The sequence below is a fragment of the Lolium rigidum genome, chromosome 4 (assembly GCF_022539505.1).
Source record: "Lolium rigidum isolate FL_2022 chromosome 4, APGP_CSIRO_Lrig_0.1, whole genome shotgun sequence".
Taxonomy (NCBI): Eukaryota; Viridiplantae; Streptophyta; class Magnoliopsida; order Poales; family Poaceae; genus Lolium; species Lolium rigidum.
Genome location: NC_061511.1, coordinates 189,095,309 through 189,113,749, shown reverse-complemented (window position 1 = coordinate 189,113,749; position 18,441 = coordinate 189,095,309). Strand labels below are relative to the sequence as shown.

The 18,441-nt window shown below is 46.1% G+C and overlaps 1 protein-coding gene across 1 annotated transcript; it reads right to left on the bottom strand.

Annotated features, from left to right (window-relative positions):
- Positions 1-619: 619 nt before the first annotated feature.
- LOC124647939 (gibberellin 3-beta-dioxygenase 1-like) lies at positions 620-8,218 on the bottom strand. The gene is made up of 6 exons (XM_047187783.1): positions 7,758-8,218; positions 7,521-7,679; positions 6,972-7,421; positions 5,501-5,567; positions 4,533-4,597; positions 620-701 (listed from the first exon to the last, which is right to left on the bottom strand). Exons 1-6 carry the CDS (start codon positions 8,216-8,218, stop codon positions 620-622), a joined length of 1,284 nt encoding a protein of 427 aa, XP_047043739.1.
- Positions 8,219-18,441: the final 10,223 nt, after the last annotated feature.

Here is an 18,441-nt window from a genome sequence, read left to right as displayed (position 1 = left end):
CATTATCCAAACTGGAGATAATTTAATAAACAATTATCCTTAATCAAGATTATAAATAATACAACAACTAAGTAAAGCTCATTAAGGAAAACTTGAGCTTTATTAATAATCACACAAGATACATTGTCAATTACAATATTCAGAATTGGAACAAATGAATATTACAACATATTACAAGAATTGGACATCAATAGAAAAAAGAAAAGAAAAGGAAATTACAATTCCAGGACCTATCCTAACAGTACAAACTAAACTTCATTTAGTCTTGTACTTGATAATCTTCATGATCATTGGATCATCACTTTGTTCCCTGCACACAAACACAAAGAAAATAAAAACAAGTGTTATGCCAAGTGGCATAGCCACTTGGCAGGTTAGAAATCAAATAGAATTGGAGAGGATATGATCAAGTCTCTGCCGAGCAGATCCATGCCACGAGATAGGACCAAGTCCAAGTGCACAACGACTTGCACACACACACAACCAGGCAGCACACAAGGCTGTGTGCATGTGTAACACACACACAGTGAGTCACCATGGTAAGTTGTGGTGCTGTCGACCAAAGAAGCCATGGCTGGCCATATAAAAGCTTTTCACAGCCAAACCCTAGTCATTTGATTCAACCATCGGCAGAACTGAACTGGTAAGCCACAAGAACACCAAGAACAGCTAGAACAGATAGAACAGCTTCACTGTTCAATCTGCTCCAAGACACCACCGAATTAAATCAAGCTTCATCAAGTCATCAGGAGGAGCAGGGCAAGCAAATCAACCATAAGATCAACACAGAGGCAAACCTCTACACCAACATCACATTCTAGGAGCTGGAGTGAGGTATACCAAGCATCATGGACAAACCAGATGGTTTTGTTCATATATAAGCATATGCATCAAGCACACATAATCAAAAGGGTGTGATACCCAAGTTGTGTCATCATCTGGCTACTAAGCCATATGGTGCAAGCAAGAGCAGAAAGGCCACTGGTTAATCATCAAAAGGGAACAACAGTTATGACAATCATTGCATAACTGAAGAAATCTAGCAAGAGATGAGAGCACAAGTTAGCCTAGTTACACACATTTAGCACCTACAGCTAGTTGACCATCAGACCTAGACAAAACATTGTCTACTTGATTTCAACATCAAGAGCCAGTGGCAATCCAATAAATGGATCACCCAGAAAGCATTTGGTGAGCAACAACAAGCCAACAAATAGGGGAGCTATCCTAGGGCAGCATATGACTACTGCCAGGGTCACCTCAAACCCTAGAACAGCCAAACCACCAAGCCAAATACAAATATCATCACCCGATTGGGTTCAAAGAATTGCTAGGGTTCCCAACCACTGTTGGCATCCATCTAGCCCAAGCTAATCAATTGTGATGATCATCACTGCATCACAGTTCACATCAATTATCCACTCCATCAATAAAGGCAACACAGATAATTGATATTAACAAGCAAATCTTGAAACAAACATTTGCTAATGATCCAGAGGATCACTGCAAGTATCAGCTGATGCTTGAGCAAGCACCAGCACTGATCTGTGCCACACACATACACATAGATAGGTAACAACAATGCACAGGCAACAGGTAAGCAAACCAATTACCAGCTGTTGATGATCACATGATCATCAGAGCTTGCTATAGCATGCTAGAGCATGCTAGAGCATCACTAAGCAACAGAGCATGGACCAGATATTTAATTGGCCACAGATAATCAACAATTGTTTCACAGATAACCAAATGGATAATCAAATGATTGTATCCAGAAGCACATCCAAGGCAGGATGAACCACTGGATCAAGATAAATAAGTAAAGCACTTAGTGCTCATCACTGAATCATGCAGTTAAACCAAAAGTAATGCTCAATTGAGCATACACATGAAATTGAGCACAAGGGACAGCATACCATTGCCCTGGTACTTGCAAAAGCAAAGAATACACATAGTAATCAAGCCAGGGCAGCCAAATTGAATACACATGAGTGTCTAGCAAGAATAGTAACTAGAACAGAGGCACAGGGAAGGATTCAAGCCAGAAATGCAAGATTAAACAAGCATGTGGCTCTGGAACATGCACAGAAATGTGCACAACCAAGATAGCAAGAATTAAGCATAGCCATTAGGCAGAATAGGGAAGCACCGTAGCTAGGATTCATGGAAGTAGCACAAGCAGCACATCAATAGCACAAGTAGCACAGCAGCAGCACAAACAGCACAACAGCAGCACAACAGCTAGCACGGCTAGCACCTCTACGAGGACAAGCAGGCCAGTGGTCAAGCTAGACGAAGAAGAGGAGGAGAAGAAGAAGTAGAAGGGTAGGAGAAGAACATACCAGGGAGGAGATGGCCGACACGGTCATGGCGGCCATGGCGGCGCGCTCCGGAGCACGGCGGCACCAGGCCTGGCCAAGCCAAGCCCTGGCGACCACCACCGCACCCTAGCGCTGCACCACGCGCAGGGGAAGCGCCTGGAAGAAGGGCCACGGCCTCTCCAACGCACGGCAGCGGCGGACGCCGAAGGTCTGGCGTACTGGAGGGACGATGGCGAGCGAACAGCGACGCCAGCGACAGATCGACGCGGACCATCTGGTTCGCCGTCGAAAGGCGGTCCAGATCTGCATCACCTCGTCGCCGGCGACGGCCTGAGGCGGCGGAGATAAAGCGGCGACGGTGGAGGCGATTTTGGTCGCGGGAGCCGAAGGGGATTAGGGTTAGAGAGCGAGGGAGGAAGACGACACGACTGGGTCGGTTGGACCGAGCCCACTGGGCTGGTCCAACCTAACCAGCTCGGCCGCCTGACAGGTGGGCCCGAGGGGTATTTTGGACATTTCCAAAATACCCATTTAAGTGAGTATTTCTAAGAATTTTATAAAATAGAATATAGCTCTAAAAAATAATTAAAAATATGAAAATTGATCAGCATAAAATTCTCTATCTAAATAAAATATCAAAGAGAATTTTTGAAGACAATTAAGAATAGGTCTTAATTTGATGATTTAAATAATGATTTAAATCACACATATTATTTTCAATAATGAAAATAAGTCCATAAATACAATTAGAGTTTAAAAACACCTTGTGGGTAAAGCAACACACCTCTGCAGAGTATAAAGAACCGTGACCTGTCACTCCCTGTTCCGGGATATGGAACTACGAACGCGGCCGGAAAGGAACTCCATGAAGTTCTAGTAAACTGGTGAAGGCTGACGGACATAGTTCTTCTGAATAAAAGCAACCTTTTGAAGAAATGGTTATCAAAACCTGCATTGGTATTAGACTTTCTGGTCTAATGCTGTAGCTAGTGCATTAAACACCTCTTTCCTATAATGAACTTGTTGAGTACGCTCGTACTCATCCCACTCTTAAATCCCTTGCTTAGATTGTCGCGAATCGTCCTGGAGGAGGACTACGACAACCCCGAAGGAGCCGAGATCATCGGCTATGAAGAACCAGACCTCTCTCGGAGGTATTGAAGGCGTAGACTACCTCATAGTCTACGGAACCGGGGAGGCTTCGAGGAGGAGATCAAGCCTAGAAGCATCGAGTAGTAGTAGTAGCCGAGCAGCACGAACTCTTAATACTTAGCTGCTCGAGAGAATAAATGTATAACTTAATGAGACTTCTATATTGTAAGCTAAGTTGGGTTCGCCTCGAACCCAGGAGTATCCCTCTTAGGACCCAAGAGGAGCTCCGAGACGATATGTGTACTATGCTTGTAATAATAAGTGAATGAGTTATGGACCTGCTATGTTCTGTTGTACTACTCTGAGGGATGTAATATTTGCGGAATGGTACTTCGTGAATGTTATATCAACGACTGGCATACTACAACATGCAGTGGTATGCAGGGTCACCACAACGTAGCGACAGTCTCAGCCCAGAAATGCGGCGGAAGAGAGGAAGCAATCATCATAGCACTTGTAGTCTCAAGAATATGACGATGCTTACGCTCGGCGACACCATTTTTAGCATGCGCGCCGGGACACGAGAACTGAGCGAGGGTGCCCTGCTCAGCAAGGACACCATGCATGTGCTGGGAGATATACTCACGTGTAGAATCAGCACGAAACACACGAATAGGCGTGGAATACTGAGTACGAACCATGGCCGCAAAGCACTGATAAATAGAGAGCACCTAACTGCGAGAGCGCATAAAAAACAACCAGGTGTACCGTGAAAAATCATCAATGAATAAAATATAGTATCGATGGGCCCCTTTTGAAGCAAAGGGAGCCGGACCCCAAACATCTGAATGAACTAAATCAAAATATCGCTGAGATACAGACACACAAGTAGGATAGGGAAGCTGAATCTGTTTGCCTAACGTACAACCATGGCAGTTTAAAGACACATCTCCTGAGACAGACCCCAGAAGACCACGACGGACTAATGACGATAAACGGGAGCCACAAAGGTGACCTAGACGATGATGCCACTGCTGAAAAGAGCCAGTGAAGAAAGCAGCAACCGCATGAGAACTGGTCGATGAAGTGTCAGTGGATGGAACGCAAAGCCAGTCTAACTCCCATAGCCCCGGAGACTCAAGGCTGCGAGGGCCAGCTTCAACCAGGGTCTGTGTACGACGGTCCTGAACAGCACAAGAATCAGCATCAAGAATGACGCGACAACCAGAATCAGTAAGCTGACTAGCAGAAAAAAGATTCATCTTAAGACTAGGAACATGAGAAACGTCAAGAACAGAGAGTAGAGAGGGTGCCTCGACTGGAAATAGGAAGAGAAGTACCATCAGCCGTGATAACACGGACATGAGAAATAAGAGAACGAAGAGCAGAAAGAATAGAATACTCAGAAGTCATATGAAAGGAAGCTCCAGAATCCGGATACCACGGGGATGACGTACCTGACTGTGTAGAAGATGGTGGTCGCGCGGTGCCAGAAGAGCTAGGCACAGAACCAGCAGTACCCGATGAGGAAGAGCCTGTAGCAGCGAGCAGACCACGAAGACCACGAATAATGTCCTGCTCAGAGAGTGCAACTGCAAAAGATCCTGAAAAACCAGCCTGCTGACGAGCATGGTACTGCTGACGTAAACTGGGATCCCTCCACCAGCAGCTAGAGAAATCGTGGCCAGGCTTGCCACAGTAGGAGCAGGGAGGACGAGGAGGGCGGATCTGACCACGAGACTGCTAAAGCTGACTCTGGCCCTGGACCGGAGGAGTAGAGAGTATCGGCGGTACTGGAGACCGCAACAAAGTCGACGACACAGGAAGACCACGAGCAGACGGCACAGGAGGACCACGAGCACCAAATACAGAGGGAACCTCAAGAAGACCAGCACCACGAAGACGAGTCTCCTTAGCACGAAGCTCAGACAGTACCTCAGAGAGCGGAACACGACCACGAGCGAGCAGCTGGGCACGACGAGGCTCAAACTCCTTGCGGAGCCGCGACAAGAACTCATATACGCGCTGAAACTCCAGATCCGCGCGCACAGTCAGACAGCAGGGACAGGTGGCACACACAGCTGTACGAAGAGAATCAAGCTGACGCCAGATAGCAATACTCTAAGTATAGAACTCATCAATAGTGGAATCACCCTGCTGAAGAGCATGCTCCTAGCGAACCACCGACAGGTAAAAAGCATCCCTAGACGCCTGATAGCGCTGATGAAGAAAAACCCACTGAGCAGCAATAGTGGGAAGACCCATGAACTCAGCAGCATACTGAGGCAGAACACTGGAAGTGAGAACAGCAGCAGCACGAGCATCCTCATCTATCCACTGAGTGTAGTCAGTCAGATCCAGTCGGTACGTCGCAACAGTGGCAGAATACTCCTGGACCTTCTGGTCATACTCAGCCAGAGCAGTATCATCAGCACTCTTGGCTGCATCCTTGACCTCCTGAGTAGCATCGGGAGCAAGGGCAACGGGCGTCAGTGGAATAGACGTCGTAGAAGCAGTGGGGCGCGGCGGACAGGGGACCTCGCCAGAAAGCACACCCCAAAGACGAAGACCGTGCATGTGGACGCGCATAAAGGCATCGAAATCAGGATAATTCACGCCATCAAAAATCACTGGGCAGCGAGGAATCGCAAGATAGCCCGACGAGGAAGACATAGCTTTTTTTTTCTTTTCTTTTTTTTTCTAAGACGGGATCTAGATCGGGTCAACTCCCAATCGAATCAGAGAGAACGCAGACGGGGACGGTGCGGGCGGACGGGGGTGGCCCGGCGCGGGCGTCGCGGCTAGACAGGGGCGGAGCGGCCGGACGTGGGCGGAGACGGTGGCCGGATGTGGGCAGAGACAGCGGCCAGACGTGGGCAGAGACAGCGGCCAGAAGCGGGCAGCGCAGCCGGATGGTCGGAGAGAGCTGGCGGGCGGCGCAGCCGGACGGGAGGCGGCGTGGCCGGAGAGAGCTGCGCCGCCCTTCAATTTTAGATTTTTTAAAATTTTAAAGAGTGTCTCTAAAAATTATGGTGTTAAATATATAGATAGATATGTACAGTATGAGTGTATGCAAAAAAAAGTCCCGTTAAAAAATACGTTGTATTTTAGGAAATATAAAAAAGACAAATTTGTGACAGTAAATGGTAGTACAATAGTATTAAAATAGTATGTCTTTTTGTCAGAAATTTGTTTATTTTGTATTTCTCAAAATTTAAAGTATTTTCTACCGGGACTTTTTTTGCGTAGAATCCTCCCGTACATATCTATCTACATATTTAATGTCATAATTTTTGGAAAAATAGAAGTGTGAAATTTTAAAAAATTTAAAAATCTGAAAGTGGAGGGAGCACTAGTGCTCATGTGCACCAAATCCCTAATCTGGAACGCATTTTTAGTGTGCGGATGCTCTGGACTTGTATTGCCGTTTCATCGGTACTAGTACGACCAAACAAGCGGGACTTTATTCTCAAAAGAACTGAATAGGGGAGCAGTTCATCTCATCATCTAAGTTATTTTCATCGAAAGAAAAAATATCAGTTCATCCCTGGGGCAAGCTCTGCATCTCTTTCATCCTCTGTCACCCGCAACATTGCCAGAGCCGACGCGTCCTTACCGAACATCTTCTCCCTTACAACCATGTATTCTCGCCATGTCACGCTACGAAACACAGCTTTCCTCCCCGGAAGAATCGCCGCGGGGAGTGGAGCCACCTTCATGTCCTTCGGCGGCCCGAGAAAATAAGGCACGGAAATGCGCTCGTGATCCTGGTTTACGATGGCCCGGTGAAGCACGCTATGGAAGCGGCCGTTGGTAAGGACGTGGAAGAGATCGCCGATGACGACGGCGAGCGCCCCAGGCACGGCGGGCACTGTGACCCACCGCTCAGGCCCGCGCCGGAGTAGCTGCAGCCCTGGTACAAGGCTCTGCAGGATGAGCGTGAAGAAGCCCGAGTCCGTGTGCGGCGCGAGCCCCATCGCGCGCTCCGGTTCCGGGCACTTGGGGTACCTGTAGGAAGATATTACAAATGACACAACGTTAGTGACACTACTTGTAGATCATTGACATAAATTAGGTTAATTAAACAGAGGAATTGTGGTCCGTAACATGTTCAGGTGCATGGTGGTCGTCATGGTGTCACGGATCTGGCTTTCCACCTCGCCGTTGGCGATGTGGTCAGCGCTAATCCCTAGCGCCTTGTAGAACATGTCGAGCACCTTCTTACTGAGGGCTCTCATCTCCATGTGGAACTCCTCCATCACATCGCTGGGTACAACATGACATCAGTAATGCAACTGCACTCGTTGAGATCGTTATGCATGGATGTAGTATACTAGTGCGTACCAGAAGCGCATGTAGTCGTCGCCGCCGTTGGGCCATATCCGTCGGAACTCCGAGCGGACATCGTCGGCGGAGAAGGTGTATCCCTCTGACCACATCAGCTTGGAGAAGGAAAGAATGTAGGGCGGCACGCCGTAGCCGTAGCCTCCGCCACGCGCGGCTCTCTCCTTCTCTAGAGCCGGGAGCGCGAACAAGCCCTTGATCTGCTCTTCTACACGCGTCAGGAGCTCGATCGGCACGCCGTGTCCGACGAGGAGGAAACCACCCCACTCCTCCGCTGACCGCGCCACAGCGGCGATGGCATAGTCTGTGGCATCGCCCATGTCAACCACAGGCACTGCATCATGCCCTGCTGACTCTGACACCACCGGATAGTCCTTCTGCTCCGTCCACACGTGGGACTCCGGAACGCACTTCGCCGCGAGGAAGTCGAGGGTGGCAGCGGCATTCTGGATGGACGCCATGGTCGCTTTGGAGGCTTGATTCCAATGATAGCAGGGGTTTTTGGATGCATATAAAAAGCATGGCGAGTAAGCATTTCCATGTGAGGATAGCAAGCTTACCCCACAATGTATTTCTCCTTTTTTTGGTCATAAAAGAGGAAATTTACGATCAACAGTATTTTCAACGATACCAGTCATATCTTTTAGATATTAACAATAAAAACATGTGATACAATACATTATATTTCGGTGTCATTTCTAAATTAATGGTGCAGACGGGATAATTAGCACACCATTAATTTGTTCCTCCCAAATAATAATACTCCATATGAAGCACAGAGCTTAAGTATTTCCATATGAAGCTAGCATGCTTGCCCCACATTGTATTTCACTATTTTATTCATATAAAAGTGGAAATCCATGTCACCAGTATCTACAAAGATAGCAGTCTTATCTTTTACTCCCTTCGTCTAAAAATAGGTAGATATTGGTTATCGTTTAGAGAGAGAAAACAGTAAAACATGTGACACATGTGACACACTACATTATCTTGTAGTGTTATCTCTAAATTAGTGTCGTAGATATATAGGATAATTACTGCACCCATTAATTTATATCCATATTTGAATCCAGAACTGTTATTATCTGATTCGCTCCTAATCTGTCAAGAAAATATCGTATAGGATATGATAACGGTAAAATCCGATCCGATCTTGTTACATCCTACCATTAATGTTTGGACGCTCTTCAATATGATTAAAAATGTCCATAAAAATGTACTTCTAGTAAAGATGAAAGTCGGGCCCGTCAAAGGTTTGTGCGAACTAGGAGACCGCACATGGCCCCAAAACTTTTGGGCCCCTATGTCGCTAATGCACAACCCTCCTTTCCTATTACTCCCCACGGATTTTTTTTTTCTTGGGCTTGAATTCCATTGTCCAGCTTCAACTCTTCAATGCTTGATTTGGTTTAGTTATTTTCTTTTACATTATTTGGTTCAGTTCTAAATAGGCACTCACAAAACAGTTCTCGATACGAGGAAGTTCGGGGAGGGCCCATTTGTCCTCCTTTTTTTCTCTCTCTTCCGCTGCCCTTGAGAATCTCCAATGTCTTCCTGGCTCCTCTCCCCCTCGATATAGGTGTAGTAGTGGCAGAGAAGTGGCATCATGGGCCCTACTACTACTACTACTACTACTACTACTACTACTACTACTACTACTACTACTACACCTATATCGAGTATGGCATGATGCCACTACTACACGTATATCGAGTATGGCATGATGCCACTTCTCTGCCATTTCCTGGTGCTCGCGAGCGGCATTGGGGTTACGCCCCTGCTCTGTCACTGGTTGTCCATGGAGGATGATGTTGCTGGAAGTGGGTTTCAGCAGCGGCAACCTAAATAAGCTCACTTGCGGTGCCATCTTGGTGATGGTGGACTTGGAGATGGTGAAGTGAAGCTTTCTTCTCGATCTATGGCGCGGGGATCTTGGGTTGCGGAAGTTCCCCGGAGTTACTCAATAAGGGACGCGCGACGGCCGACGCCGTCTTGCCCCTACTTCTCATGGCCGAAGGGCAGCCCTCCTTAGTCACATGTCGATGACTATTCTTCCTTCAGGCCTGGTGCCACTGCGGAGGATCTTCGTACTCTATGTTCGAGCACTTCACAACGGCATTGCTCCAAGTGGTTCGTCCCCCGTAGCGATGGTGCTAGCACGGACGCCGAGCAGATTTTGTCGGTGCGGTGGAGAAGGACACGACTGCTTCTTCTTGGTTTTTTGTCGGGTTTTTGTTGCAAAGTTGCTGGTCCTGGTTGTAATTTGTTTACTTTTTGGACCTTCCTATATTATGTAATCCCACCGCTGGAATATAACGTAGCTTATGGGTACTTTAGAACCCATACTTGTTCAAAAAATATATATGAGGAAGTTCACTCAGGTTTCGATCCCATCGACAATGAGTACATGTGGTAACTTCATCAATTTCAAGAACGTCGAATCAATTTCTTGGACTCGGATCTCGTGGTGTTCATAGAAGTGGGCGTGTATGCTTATGTTTATATAGGTGAATGTATGTACGCATTTGTGATTGTATGCACCTAATCTGATTACTCTTGCCCGAGTAGCGCATGGGTCCTCTCCTGATCCGTGGCTTTGGCTTGGGTCCACGCCTTTTCCCTTAAGGCTTAGCTTAAAAAGACGAGTGTATACTTATATTATTGACATGTCCAGAATTCCCTTCATGAAGTTTTCATTCAATGATGTTACTCTTTTCTGCTTTACAGAGCAAGACGAATCATTTCTTCTGGAAACATGAGTGTCATTCTTGTGCTAATAGTAGATCCGTTGTGAAGAGAACCTTACTTTAATTCCCCAAAAGTTTCTTCTGAGATAATATTGATGATAGCCCGGTGATAGATCAATTATGAACCTACGACGGAGGATTTTATTCAAGAAATATGAGACGGGTGATGCTTTACGGTAGAACATGAAGTTAGTTTATAACTTTACTGCTACATTTAGTCTACGGTAGAAATTATGAACTTACAACGGAGCATTAATATTGGATATATTTTTGAAGATTGTATGAATTGATAGTTTGACACATACCCAAATTATATAATTAAATGAAAAATATATCTATCCTTGAATTAGATATGTGTTTTTTTTAAAAAAACTAGGGTGTCATTTTGCATCTCGCACCGTGACCCCAATTTCTAGAAACGGCCCTGCAACGAACTGGGAGTGTTCTTCAAGATGATAAGGTATGGTGCGCCAGACGTTCTGCCGAAGAAAACAAGACGGTGGAGGAAGCGGCGCGCTGCGTATAAAAGAGGCCCCCAGGCTTGGCGGACTACCATGCCAAGAGCGCGCAAAGAGCATGGAGACCTACAAGATCTATGTCTGCAAGAAGAGGATACTCCGGCGGAGGTTCTATCGAGGACGGGCAGGGGCAGCTCCTACGACGGAGCTTCTCGAAGATGTCTTTAGTGCTGGCCTCAAGACATCTTCGAGAATATCGCCACGGTGGCCTTCCCCGTGAGCCGCATTTCATCCCCGGCGGGCGGCCTAGGGACCCTTGGCGTGGAAACCCTCGACGATAGCTCCGAGAGCCCCTGTAGATGACCCGCTCGCACGAAGGAAGGTTTTCCGGGAAGCTCTGGCCAGGGCGCTCAGAGCAGGGCGACAAGACGACTCGAAGACGTTGTGTCAAGACTGTTCGTGCCATGTGCGCCGTCAATGGCGGTTCCGCCATTCTGCCACCCCGCCAATGGCTGCCACATGTTAGACATGCGAGTTTTCCATGTGGTATAAAAGGAGGGCCTTAGCAATGTTGTAGGTGGTTGGACTTTGGTAGATGGACAGGCTGGAGGTAGAAGGAGAAAATGTTGTAAAGGAGGAGAAGAAAGGGGGAGTCTCACCTTCCTGTGTAAGCCCACGATCAAGGAGATAATCAGACAAGCATGACATAGGGATTCGTATTCTGCGCCCTAAACCTGGGTAAAAGCGCGCTTTGTGTCTGTTTGTGTCTTTGTGTGATCCAGGTTCGCTTCACCCAATGCCCACCACCGAACAAAAATGGAATTAAAACCCCTAGTGTTTGCCATCTTGAGGACGTGACAATTTTCATTACATGCTCGATCACTGGGGTAAAAAATCGAAATATCTTTATGAACTGTGTAGTATAATGTAGCCCTGCCAAAATTCACTTCAAATATCTTAATAAAAATCAGTTTACATGATACTCCTGTTGACTACCAAAACCCACCGGCGGGCAGTGACGGTCAACACGGTAGAGCCGGGAACAACCTAGAGCTGCGGCTGGCTGAGGTCCCTCCGAGCGACGGCCCGCAAAGCCTTCTGGTCACACGTCCGATGCTGATTGCAAGGGCGTGCCACCTGACCTATACCTGGTCGGGAAGGTGATGGAGATGCCTCGCTTAGTTTCCTGCATGGCATACACGTAAACATTAAATACGAGCCTCGATCGGCTCTCGAGTTATCCCGTGAATCGGCTCAAGGAGCCGATCCACCCATGATTCGTACGGGGTGCACGAATATATGGTGGTCCCGCTTGATCAAGATAAAGCTAATGAGATCTACGACGATTTAGGGTTTTCACCGCATAATCGGATCATCCTACTCCAGGTTGGGCCTCGCGGCCACGCACGGTGATCGTAAGCCGATCCTAAACAAGGCCTAAAAACCAACACGAGGTTGATCCCCGGAACATCCTGTTTAGGACTAGCGAACGACACCCTACGTGCCGCTGGATCCTCCCCCCTTCGTAAGGCCTAACTATTGCAGATATTAAACTAATCCTTGATGAACAAGGAGCAACCGTAACGGATCAGATCTACTAAATAATGATCAAGCGGGGTGCCGCCCCTACACCTAAGATAGGTGTAAGGGCGGCTAGATATGCTAGGGTTGCACTACGACAGCATGTTTAAATGAAGAACAATGCTAACCCTAACATATCTATGATAACTACGTTGCTCGCCATCAAAAAGGCTTCAGTACGAGCAACGCATGAACAACGTGGAGCTTATGCTGCCTAGATCGTAAGATGCGATCTAGGCAGCATGTTGCTTACCGGTAGAAACCCTCGAGACGAAGGAGTTGGCGATGCGCCGAGATTGATTTGTTGGTTGAACGTTGGTTGTTGTTTATTCCATAAACCTTAGATACATATTTATAGTCCAGGGGACTTTCTAACGAGGGAATAATCCCACCGTGCACGAGACAAACTCTAACTTTTAAACTAAGATACAATCTACCATAATTAAAGATACACGGGCAATCTAGCCCAAACTCTTCGTGCAAGGCCGCTTCAGAGATCTTCCACGTGTAATCTTCCAAGCCCATCTCCCTTACGGCCCACCCCCTGATTTGGCCAAAATCTGGTGATAACACATGCCCCCCTGGTTTTGGCAATGATAATTCCAAAACCACTCTGTTTTTCCTTCGAAGGGTCATGTCGTGGCAGAGCAGAACTGTTGCAGTATTCTTCATCATGATGCCTTGTCTTTTTAGCTTCCCTGTATAATTTGATAGTTTCAGCATCACCTCCTCGGAAACTGCAATAGCATTAAATTTCCGCCAGATTTCTCATTACTTATCCGTGCCGATCGATTAGCTCTCTTCATCCTCTTCCTCTGTTTTAGCTATCAGCACCAAAAAATCCTCTTCCCCTGTAGCGATGTCTTCTTCCTCCTCCTCTTCCGTCTCTCCCCAATCCTCTTCCTCAAGCGAATTGGTTCCAGAGCACAACCAGATGGAAGCGTACAACCGCCGGGCTCCCAAGCATTGGGACAAGCGGGAGTGGGACTTCGACTACGTGCCGGAAGGGGAAGACCTCGTCTGGTCAGATGGGGCCATGCCTCTAACCGACGGGGAAGATGACCTCCGGTACCTGGTTGACGGAGCACTGGAGGCGGAGAGCGACGACGACGACCCTCCCTTCCGGGGTAAATTCACCTCCGTCACCAAAGAAGAAAAGGACGACGAAGAAGAAGACGTCTCCTCCGACCTGAAAAAGGAACAGGAGGACGACACCTCCTCCGACGAACCACCACCAAAGCGTATCCGGGGCTGGGCTTGGTCAGACGAGGACAATGATGATGACGAGGAAGAGGCCTCTGCTGAAGGTCACAGTAGCAGCAACGAAGAACTCGCCGACAGCAGCAACGGCAACAGCTACCTCAGCGACGGCGAAGACAGCAACAGCCCCTAGAGTAGGGATTTACTAGCATAGAGTTGGTGGTAGTAATCCGTTCCCTTTTGTTGAACAATCGGCTTCTCCTTGTAAGAAATTTTATTATCAATGAAAACTTCTTTTAATTTTGCCGATGTCCTGTATGCTGATTCAGCCGATTTTCCTTCATCTGACTTTGTCGACCGTTAGCCCAATCAATGCTCAATGACCGATGGCAACGCGTCGGTCTCTTACGATAATCCGCGAGACAAGTCAATTCAGCCATCTCTCCAAATTAACCCGTCTTACCGATGATGATAGCCACTGCCAATCGTCGTAAGCCGTGGGTTTAGTCTTGAGCAAGTGTCTTTACAAGGACCCTGGAACCGTCGCTGAATCAGCTTGGATGCTAAAACTGATACCTCTGTAGCAAAAGCACCCCTTTTCAGAATAGTTGCGATGTAGAGCCAGCCGATTCCAACCAAATATGTTCTCCAGAGCCAAGAAACTTTCAGGCGAGTTGCCCCCCAAGCCTCACCCAAGGCGAGAATAGTGACGAATCAGCCGAACACGTTACCATCGGCTTCCAAGTTAGTAATATGGAACCAGCCGATTCCAACGAGATCGGCTTTCCAAAAACAAAGAAGTTTAGGGCGAGCTGCCCCCCGAGCCTCAATCAAGGCGAGAATACCTTAAGTAATCTGGTAATCCGAGATAGCCACTGATGTCTACGTTCCCCCTCCTTTCCTGTAGACAGTGTTGGGCCTCCAAGAGCAGAGGTTTGTAGAACAGCAGCAAGTTTTCCCTTAAGTGGATCACCCAAGGTTTATCGAACTCAGGGAGGAAGAGGTCAAAGATATCCCTCTCATGCAACCACTGCAACCACAAAGCAAGAAGTCTCTTGTGTCCCCAACACACCTAATAGGTGCACTAGTTCGGCGAAGAGATAGTGAAATACGAGGTGGTATGAATAAGTAGTAGCGAGTAGTAACGGTGCCGGAAAAGTGCTTGCTTGGCGTGTAGTTGATGGATGGTGATATAGCAGAGCGGTAGAAACGCAATAAAACGAGTAAACAAGTAGCGATAGCGATATTTAGGAACAAGGCCTAGGGATTACACTTTCACTAGTGGACACTCTCAACATTGATCACATAACGAGAATAGATAAATGCATACTCTACACTTTTGTTGGATGATGAACACATTGCGTAGGATTACACGAACCCTCAATGCGGAGTTAACAAGCTCCACAATTAATGTTCATATTTTAGTAACCTTATAGTGCAAGATAGATCAATATAACCAAATAGATCACATCAATACCATCATAGTGATAATTAACTCCACAATCTACAAGAGATCATGATCATAGCCTACGACAAGAACCACATGGTGCACACACTAGTCACCTTTACACCAATGCAGGAGGAATAGAATACTTTAATAACATCACTAGAGTAGCACATAGATGGATTGTGATCAATCATGTAAAGCAGCTCATGAGATCATTGTATTGAAGTACATAGGAGAGAGATTAACCACATAGCTACCGGTACAGCCCCGAGCCTCGATGGAGAACTACTCCCTCCTCATGGGAGCGACGGCGGTGATGAAGATGGCGGTGGAGATGGCAGCGGTGTTGATGGAGAAGCCTTCGGGGGCACTTCCCCGCTCCGGCGGGTGCCGGAACGGAGACTCCTGTCCCCCGGATCTTGGCTTCGCGATGGCGGCGGCTCTGTAAGGTTTCTGTGGTTTTCGCCGAACGCGATAGGGTTTTCGATCCAGGGGCTTTATATAGGCGAAGAGGCGGCGCAGGAGGGTCGAAGGGCTGGCCAAACCATAGGGCAGCGCGGCCAGGGCCTGGGCCGCGCCGGCCTATGGTCTGGGGGCCCAGTGCCCCCCCTCTGGTCCTTCTCCTGTGTTCTGGATGCTTCCGGTGAAAATAGGAACCTGGGCGTTGATTTCGTCCGATTCCGAGAATATTGCGTTACTAGGATTTACGAAACCAAAAACAGCGAGAAAACGAGAACTGGCACTTCGGCATCTTGTTAATAGGTTAGTTCCAGAAAATGCACGAATATGGCATAAAGTGTGCATAAAACATGTAGATAACATCAATAATGTGGCATGGAACATAAGAAATTATCGATACGTCGGAGACGTATCAGCATCCCCAAGCTTAGTTCTGCTCGTCCCGAGCAGGTAAAACGATAACACAGATAATTTCGGAGTGACATGCCATCATAATCTTGATCATACTATTTGTAAAGCATATGTAGTGAATGCAGCGATCAAAACAATGTATATGACGTGAGTAAACAAGTGAATCATAAAGCAAAGACTTTTCATGAATAGCACTTCAAGACAAGCATCAATAAGTCTTGCATAAGAGTTAACTCATAAAGCAATAATTCAAAGTAAAGGTATTGAAGCAACACAAAAGAAGATTAAGTTTCAGCGGTTGCTTTCAACTTGTAACATGTATATCTCATGGATATTGTCAACATAGAGTAATATAATAAGTGCAATAAGCAAGTATGTAGGAATCAATGCACAGTTCAAACAAGTGTTTGCTTCTTGAGGTGGAGAGAAATAGGTGAACTGACTCAACATTGAAAGTAAAAGAATGGTTCTCCATAGAGGAAAAGCATCGATTGCTATATTTGTGCTAGAGCTTTGATTTTGAAAACATGAAACAATTTTGTCAACGGTAGTAATAAAGCATATGCATCATGTAAATTATATCTTATAAGTTGCAAGCCTCATGCATAGTGTACCAATAGTGCCCGCACCTTGTCCTAATTAGCTTGGACTACCTGGATTATCACCGCAATACATATGCTTTAACCAAGTATCACAAAGGGGTACCTCTATGCCGCCTGTACAAAGGTCTAAGGAGAAAGCTCGCATTTGGATTTCTCGCTTTTGATTATTCTCAACTTAGACATCCATACCGGGACAACATAGACAACAGATAATGGACTCCTCTTTTAATGCTTAAGCATTCAACAACAATTAATTCTTTTCTCATTAGAGATTTGAGGATGTTTGTCCAAAACTGAAACTTCCACCATGGATCATGGCTTTAGTTAGCGGCCCAATGTTCTTCTCTAACAATATGCATGCTCAAACCATTCAACTCGGTGTAAATCGCCCTTACTTCGAGACAAGACGAACATGCATAGCAACTCACATGAAATTCAACGGTGAAAAGTTGATGGCGTCCCCGAGTAAACATGGTTATCGCACAACAAGCAACTTAATAAGAGATAAAGTGCATAATTACATATTCAATACCACAATAGTTTTTAAGCTATTTGTCCCATGAGCTATATATTGCAAAGGTGAATGATGGAATTTTTTAAAGGTAGCACTCAAGCAATTTACTTTGGAATGGCGGAAAATACCATGTAGTAGGTAGGTATGGTGGACACAAATGGCATAGTGGTTGGCTCAAGTGTTTTGGATGCATGAGAAGTATTCCCTCTCGATACAAGGTTTAGGCTAGCAAGGCTTATATGAAACAAACACAAGGATGAACCGGTGCAGCAAAACTCACATAAAAGACATATTGAAAACATTATAAGACTCTACACCGTCTTCCTTGTTGTTCAAACTCAATACTAGAAATTATCTAGACCTTAGAGAAACCAAATATGCAAACCAAATTTTAGCATGCTCTATGTATTTCTTCATTAATGGGTGCAAAGCATATGATGCAAGAGTTTAAACATGAGCACATCAATTGCCAAGTATCACATTACCCAAGACATTTATAGCAATTACTACATGTATCATTTTCCAATTCCAACCATATAACAATTTAACGAAGAAGAAACTTCGCCATGAATACTATGAGTAGAAACTAAGGACATACTTGTCCATATGCTACAGCGGAGCGTGTCTCTCTCCCATAAAGTGAATGCTAGGATCCATTTTATTCAAACAAAACAAAAACAAAAACAAACCGACGCTCCAAGAAAAAGCACATAAGATGTGATGGAATAAAAATATAGTTTCAGGGGAGGAACCTGATAATGTTATCGATGAAGAAGGGGATGCCTTGGGCATCCCCAAGCTTAGATGCTTGAGTCTTCTTGAAATATGCAGGGATGAACCACCGGGGCATCCCCAAGCTTAGAGCTTTCACTCTCCTTGATCATGGTATATCATCCTCCTCTCTTGACCCTTGAAAACTTCCTCCACACCAAACTCGAAACAACTCATTAGAGGGTTAGTGCACAATAAAAATTAACATGTTCAGAGGTGACACAATCATTCTTAACACTTCTGGACATTGCATAATGCTACTGGACATTAGTGGATCAAAGAAATTCATCCAACATAGCAAAAGAGGCAATGCGAAATAAAAGGCAGAATCTGTCAAAACAGAACAGTTCGTATTGACGAATTTTAAAATGGCACCAGCCTTGCTCAAATGAAAATGCTCAAATTGAATGAAAGTTGCGTACATATCTGTGGATCATGCACGTAAATTGGCTTAATTTTCTGAGTTACCTACAGGGAGGTGGACCCAGATTCGT

What these genes read in the sequence shown, in the direction of transcription:
- LOC124647939 (XM_047187783.1), bottom strand. Translation starts at nt 8,218, where the DNA reads ATGGCGTCCATCCAGAATGCCGCTGCCACCCTCGACTTCCTCGCGGCG. An exon ending in ACCACCATGCACCTGAACAT is followed by an intron (nt 7,422 to 7,520) that starts GTTACGGACCAC and finishes ATCTTCCTACAG; the next exon opens with GTACCCCAAGTGCCCGGAAC. An exon ending in GAGGATGAAAGAGATGCAGA is followed by an intron (nt 5,568 to 6,971) that starts GCTTGCCCCAGG and finishes GCTCTTCAGCAG; the next exon opens with GGTGATTCCACTATTGATGA.